General features: G+C 34.9%; 1 protein-coding gene across 1 annotated transcript; it reads left to right on the forward strand.

Annotated features, from left to right (window-relative positions):
- The first annotated feature begins 3098 nt into the window (after nucleotides 1–3098).
- On the forward strand, nucleotides 3099–7678 carry LOC139989504 (uncharacterized). The gene is made up of 8 exons (XM_072007962.1): nucleotides 3099–3457; nucleotides 4023–4085; nucleotides 4154–4219; nucleotides 4301–4342; nucleotides 4810–4881; nucleotides 4967–5094; nucleotides 6564–6754; nucleotides 7391–7678. The coding sequence occupies exons 2-8, from the start codon at nucleotides 4035–4037 to the stop codon at nucleotides 7588–7590; spliced, it is 750 nt and encodes a 249-aa protein (XP_071864063.1). The 5' UTR covers nucleotides 3099–3457; nucleotides 4023–4034; the 3' UTR covers nucleotides 7591–7678.
- The last annotated feature ends 353 nt before the right edge of the window (nucleotides 7679–8031 follow it).

The raw sequence follows: 8031 nt of genomic DNA on the forward strand, positions 1-8031 counted from the left end.
TAACGTATTACTCACAATTTCTTTTATTCTATATATTTCCTTCGTTTCTTTTAGTACCATTCTAGCGTTTTTGTTCGAACGCGGATACCGGTGGATTGGTCGACGAAGAATCGATATCGTAGCGACGCGTCTTGTTTGTGAAGCGATGCGAGACAGATCGCGCGAGCGAACTGTCGCGGCGTACTGAATTTTTTACCACGCTTTGTTCGATGTCGCGTTCACTGCTAAATTATAGTTTTGTTTGGGCTGTTCGTTCGCGCGAAACGGTGATCCTTGACCGAGACGATTCATAGTGCGACATTTGAATGAGGATTCGCGACACAAAACGAAATTCGTTAGCCACGTTCGCACAACAGGTTCACACATCCGTATACCATGTTCACACGTTATGGGCACCATTCTCGTGTTCCACATTGTGTTATGTGAATAAGAATTCAGGACAAAGGTAGAAAAATTCATACAGTGTGGAGTTTTCCTGAAACTCGATACCTTCTCGATATCATTTCCGTATGATGTATAATGAATGAGTGAGCTAATATTCAAGTGATGAGATCGTGATGGAGAGACGATTTTTACTAATCCTCCATCGATTTTTAGGATAAGGTTATTTAAGTTATTATAATTATGTATGTGAAATTATAATTGACATTTATATTATCTACAGACTGACGATATCATCGAATAATAAGATCAAAATCGAACAATGATTATTCCGATTTTTGTTCACTTCATGTCACGCTGTGCGATTGTGAGATTTAATTGCGCGCGCTAATTCCGTACACGCGGTCTTTTTAATCCGATTGATGGACCTCGTTTAAATTTCAGTACTTGATTAAAGTTATTCGAAAACATTAAATAACAAATAAGATTATTTGAAATATTTCGAAACATTCGATTAGCTCAATTCTTATGATTTCTTTGGAATAATTTTAGGTAAATGTTAGATGATCGTTGCTACTTTGCAATTTTATATCATATAATATTGAAATATTATAAATAATATGTATTTAAGAGTCCTCTACAAATCTACAAAAGTGAAATTTAAATTTCACATAACCTTCGTTGGTTTAAATATCGAATCCCTGATCGATACCGCGAATATAATTTCTTCGTTGAAAGTCAAGGGGTTAAAATGAAATTTCTGCCATATAACAACGTAGATAATTACTCTTCTTCCATTCTTCGCTTTGTATCGTTATAATATTAATTAGCTTCGAAGCAAGCATTTTAAACCGTTTAAACATCTCCATCATAGTGCTTTACATTACAAGCAGATATCGTGTTCTACATTAAACAAACATTAAACCAATTAAAACGCAAGCCCACATGTTATAAATCAATAAACGTGTTCATAATTTTCATTCACTGTGCTCGCCCTCTTCATTATCGATATTACACTCACACGTCCTTCCAAAACGCGTTTCGATTTTTCTTTCACCCCTCAACCACCCCGTATCACGATACAGACGTTGTAAAATTAGTGATATTAAGCGGATCGTTCGAATAAATTCTCGTTGCTGACGCATTAAAATTATCGTATTTCGGCGATTCTTTCATCAGACGATGGAAAATTACACGCAAACACGGGAAAAGCATTTGTATTATTAACGCAGAATTCGACGATAATTTCGAGGCCGCAGTTTCGAGATCGAACCTCGTGAAATTGCGAAGGCTGACTCGCTAAAAGCACTTGGACGCCACGGACCAATTAGCATCTTCATAAATTACTGTTGAATTACTTTACAAGCTGATTGTGATAAAATCGCAGGAATACGTCTCATTTCGAGTCGACTCGCTTAACGAATGATAACAAGGAATTACGCGACTAAGCTTAACCATCTCTATTAAACGTGTACATATACGTTCTTAAATCGAATATCTAATTATTTACTAATTAGTTTGCACTTCCTTTTCTCTTTCTATTTTTTTCTATTTCTTTCTATTTCTTCCTGTTCTGTTTTCCCCTCATTAATTTCCTTCGACAGCTGCCGCTGTCGCAGCTTATTATCGACGGCATTGTCAACATGGCTGGTGCATCATTATATCATGAATCGACCAAGCGATAACGCGACGATTGCGAAATTAAGTCAGCCATTGAAGCTGCCGTGAACAGGGTTTAATAATACGCGATTATCAGTGGATCACTCCTTTGGCCAACGGGTACAAGTAAATTATGTCCCCTGTTAATTAATGACACCCCCAATAGTGTGTTATTAGTTTCTTTATGGAATCTGGTTTAATCGATACCTTAATTGAAATTTAGTCCTTTATGGGGTTCGTTGGGTGTAAAATTTCACTTTAATTACACATTTAATGCTTTTGCTTGAGCGTATGTTTCTTGAGATTTTCTTTTAGAATTTAATATTACGTTGTTGTTTGGACGATGGTAATTATAGTAAACGATCGATACCGTTCTTTGTGGCTAGATCTAATTGAATTCGAATCTTGATAGCGATATAAAAATTATAAAAAAATAGCGTGACTCACCGGTGGTTCACGTTATCGCATAAAATGAAGCTGCTGCGAACCACCAGTGAGTCACGCCACACGTTGGTCGCGCTAGTTTATGCTGTGAAATGAGCGTTAAGACAGAATAACTAGTTTCGAAATAACATACGTCGCACGTGAGAATTAATTAACATTATTATTCTAATGCTTCGTTCTTGAATTAATAGGTAAGCTGGTAATCACGAGATTTAGACAGAGCATTATCTTGTTCCTTTAATAATAGCAATGCCAGCTGAATGCCTTCGATTTGAAGCAATCTATCAAATTTTATTTTCCAATTTTAATAAAGAGAATGTAATTCTTTGAAAAATAAGAATATAAAATACCATACAATATCCTTTCATTTTTTGAACGTTTGCTTTCCAAACTATATCAGAATTCATTTTTAGATACCATAAATCGATATAAAGCAACAGGAGAAGATAGAACAAGATAGAATACTTACAAATATAAAATACTTTTTTTGCTTGTTAAACTTTGCTTTATTATTTTCAAATGTCATAAATATTCGATTACTCGACAGTCGATTATTCAATCGTTACTCGATTCAGAACGTCCGTGATGTGACAACTGGCAGATTTCCGTCTCTCGTTTATCGAAGAGACGTGTCTCGTGTCGAGTATTTCTCTATCGACGATATTTTTCATCCTTCGTGAGGAATTTTCGAAATCCTTAGCAATCCCGTCTAATGGATTACATTCGCGGGGATGTTCTTACAAAAGCAGAGCTACTTCTCCCGGCTGACAAGGTCCTACCCGATTCTAAAGCTCGTTGATGTATACGATCGTCAAGTAAAGACCGTGAAAATCACGAGACATCGCGTGATTTCTACTGACTTCCGTTTCTTATTGCGCCACAGTCGTTCATACGGGTGTACGTGTTGGACAACGTCTACATTTGCATTCTGGTGCACATACTTTTTTACGTTGCTCTGTGGTACGCCACTACGGTAAGTACAACTGTAAATTTTGCTGAGAAAATTTAGGACAAATTTTTTCAACATTTGGAGGCAATCCAAAATTACCGTACAACAAAATTTCCGCTGTCGTATTGTACTTTAATATTTCTCTTATAATTTCTCTTCCATAAAGCTTGAAGAGTTCAAATCAAACATTATAATTGTTAAAATTTATCCATCGAAACCAATCCTTTTTTTTCGAAAACTATAATAATTTACCGATAATTTTAATCGAATCGCCAATAATCTAGAACAATTAATTACAGTGTTTGGTGCGACTGCGATGATTTTTTTTAACGCTTCTATAACCTTCGAAAAGATTTGTGTCAATATTCCTAGACTTCTTATTTAGTAATTTAGTATCACACTAATTGTAGAAATTTAAAATTTAATTAAATATATATTTATTTAATTTATATTTAATTTAATTATATTTATTTATATATATTTATATTATTTATTTATATTTAACTTATATATATTTATTTAATTATATAAATTATTAATTATTTAATTAATTAGTGTTTAGAAGGTTTAATTCGTTTCTTAATTGTAGGTGATAAGAAAAATGGAGAAGGCGAATAGGGAGATGCTAAAACTCATGGAGGAGAACAGAACGGTGCGTCGACTGATTGATAATAATAGAAATTCAATCGTATCGATTTCTCGTTTAAACAATTGTTGCAGAGACTGGAAGACGTAGTGGCGTTGAAAGATAAGAAAACGGAATACGACGAGGCGGTGGTTAAAGTGGTTAGTGTCTAGAAGAAACTTTCAGTTCTTTCAAAGAACACAATAAACAATGAATAAGTGAATCTCATTAAACACTTTCAGAAAGAAGCGCAGAGATTAACATCGCAGGAACTGGAAGACGAGGTAACTGAAAGTTCAACCGCCTCGTTAATGTTATAAATATGGCTAAAGATTCTCATCTTTTTATTCTACTTCATTTATAATTCTACCTATAACAATTTAATTCTATAATTAGTAAAATCATAGGTGCATGTAAACGAAATATTTTCAATTACAAAAAAGGGGTAGTTTCCATTGTGATTTCCAGGAAAAGTAACTTACCACCTTCGAATTTTTATTCTACGATTTCGTTCTCGTTTCGATACACAGAAATCTGACGATTTTTAAAAAGGAATTACAACGTAACATAATCTTCCATACTATCTTAAAGGTTACGAAACTTTTTAACTACAAAAAAAAAAAAAAGAAAAAAGAAATTAGTTGCAAAATAATCTCAAAGACGAAGCAACCATGGAATTAAGTTTCCAAAACTCCTAGCCCCATAAGATTCATTTACTTTATCAAATCTCAACAAAATTATTATCATTCAGACGCAACGCCTGAGCACGGAGCTGATCAACGCAGAGGACAAGCTACTGGAATTGGAGAAAGTGGTGAAGAAAGTATCGAAAAAATATCTCTTCTATATGAAACATAAGACTGAAATTCCTTCTATAGCGAAATTCCTCGATTGTCGTTAATTCGTAGTTGATTTCCAGTACATATCCAGCGGAGAATCGTGCAAGAGTTCTGCGGGCGACGTCGCTGACCGAGAAAACGAACGCGCGGGACCGTGTTTTGGCGAAGGACGAACAGTCTCGCTCGAGAATCTCAAGGTACGTTTCAATTAAACTGTGTGCACCGATTTTCCCTACGTGACGGTGTTCTGTAATTGTCAAGAAAATGAAGACGGGGAGGGCGGTTTACCTCTTACTACCGGTTGCGCCAGTCGTTGTAACAGCTTGGGCCAGCGTTCCCAAACCGCCAGCAAAACGGAGACGAACAGATTGTTCAGGAATTCTGTTAGGGAACTCGCGACCACCGGGACGCGACGTGTAAAGTTATTTCGGTGTCTGGCGAACGAAATTGGGGAAAACCATAGGACTCTCGGTTAGTTAAGACGCATTCAACGGAATAGTCGAGGCTTTCGAACCCCGTGGAAGAGTTAATGCTGACGCCGATAGGATTGTCGTCGTATTATTGTTAGGATTATTGTGTGTCTTGATTACGTAATGTATCGATAGTTCGCTTGGATAATGGACTACGGTAATCCTTTATTGATAATAATTAGTCTGTGGATGTATATACAAATTTGCGGTACTAGGAATACGATCGAACAAATTGAATGTAAATAGAGATTTGCTTCGTCCCTTAAATGTTATGAGTAATCTGTTTTGTATTTTTTGCATACTTTTGCTAATTTTCATCGTGGAAACACAGTGTTTACTCTGACATTATCTTGTTATACAAAATACTTTTCGTTCCTCTTCGATTACTTTATTATTCTATTTATATCACTTTGATAGGATAGATTAGATATAATAAGAACTAGAGGAATTAGCGTCAATGATCGAAGAAAAGTATTATTGTTGTGTTGGGTATAGATATTCTACGATTGTAAATGTTGAGGTTATTAGGTGTATGTGAATACAAAGGAACGCGTGGATAAATTGTAAGGTAGAAAATATATATTTTGAATATTGAAGTGTAAATACAAGGTTCGGAATATAATAGGAGCTGATCTGCGCGCTGGCAGTGTTACCCTATGACTGAAAACCCTGAAGCCAACGTCGCCTATCTATCTGTCGATGGCTTCAGTGCTTGAGAAAACTACAAGACCAGATGTAGAGTTTTCTTAGAAGTGATGACCACTTCAACAGTAAATAGTTGGAGGTCATTCAAAACTGACAGGCGAGAATTAAATGAATATACATAAAAATGCTAATTAGAAATAGTATTTATTTGAATTTTGAATGACTTGGTAAAATTATTTGCATGTTTTTTACTTTAAAGAAATTTAAAGAAAGATTTCGTTGTATTCTATGTAAATTAATTTTCTTCTTTAATAACCGTCTCTGTGTTCTATGAAAAGAGTATGCTCTTCAGAGAGAATATAAAAGAAGAAACCCCTATTTCTATTTTTACATTTCCCGTAAATGGATGAGCACCTGCAATCTATTTAGTAATAATTATAGCATCTAAGAGGTTCGTTATCGAAGGCATTGTGGAACTCATGAAAATTTCCATTGAATTCGAATTAACATTAATGGAAATTAACAGAAATATGTTTTACATTGTGTTTTAGATACTCGAACCGTCATTTCCACCGCCGCAGCCACCGGAACCTCCACCTAGGAAGTATGGGATCTTTGTCTCTCGACCTCCTGGCCAACGTCGACCACCTCCCGCGGTTACAGCTGCGACTGCACCCCCAAAAATCGGACACAAGTAACTACGCATCCGTGGAAGCTTCCGAGGAATCCACGATTTATCACCGTAAGTGCTATTTTACCCATTCTATAACCTTTTCCTTACAGAATTTATATTTCCCGTTAAATGAAAACGTTTCTAAATATTGCAATTAAGTTATGTCCATGGTAATATTTGATTCTTATATTACGTCCATGAAATATTAGATGCGCAACATTTTTTATTTTATATTATTTTATGGATTTACGAATGATCCATTTTGTAGTAGTAGAATAAAATGGATCAAACGTAATCCGATAAAATAATATAAAACAAAAAATGTCGTGCATCTACTACTTCCTTATAAAACGAAAGGAACTTTTGGGACAACCTAATTTGTCGTAATTTGTCGTCAAATTAGATAATTATTGTCTTAAACGACAGCTAGACGAAAAGAAAAGAGTAAAATACCACCGATTTACTTTCTCTTTTCCCTACTAGCAAAACGAGTAGACGAAGTATCACTTGGCAACATAATCGAGATTACCATAACTTTTTCAAATATTTTATAAATTACTGACAGAAATTATGAGTTTATGTATACAAACGTAAATCATAGGAATTTGCATACATGCTTAGCAAGCTGCATACATTATGTTAGACTCGACCTTTCGAATATCTTTTCATGTCGAATGTGACTTTTATTATTCTTAATGATTTCAGGGCCTGATAAATTCATGTGGAGTGCTGGAGATTGTCGACGAGACGATAGACGAAGAAAACGATCAGGAAAATTCGCTAGTAGTGGCATTTCGACGCGCTTTAATGTGAAAAAATTGCACTACGAGTCTCTGAAGAATGTGACACCTTTTACCAGGTCGTTGTTGGGTCTCGTTACAATTTTCACGCAGAAAAGGTCTTAAATATACTGTTTACAAATAGGCTATATAATATATTTCTTAAATATATCAATTACAAGTACTTGTAATAAATTGAATAATATATAGGAAATATTACACACTTCCTACTTTATACTTATCTTCTTTATACATAATTATATTACTTATATAAAATATTGCTTGCCCCTTTTTAGGGAAATTGACTTGTTGTGATTAAGCATCTCTGATATCATGAACATTTGTAACTTCTACCCACTCTTATTAACTCCGGATACAGAAAAACTGCATATCCGAATAACAAGACTTTCTCATTTATAACACTTACCGCTAACAACAAATTACATAAGTAAACCGAACGAATATAAGTGCGTAATGTATTCGCGAACATTAGCTGACACAAACTTCTTACCATGACAACAGTTCAGTGCTTATTCAACGAAATTGCAGATTTCTGCCAAGTCATTC

Source organism: Bombus fervidus, chromosome 7 (assembly GCF_041682495.2).
Source record: "Bombus fervidus isolate BK054 chromosome 7, iyBomFerv1, whole genome shotgun sequence".
Classification (NCBI taxonomy): domain Eukaryota; kingdom Metazoa; phylum Arthropoda; class Insecta; order Hymenoptera; family Apidae; genus Bombus; species Bombus fervidus.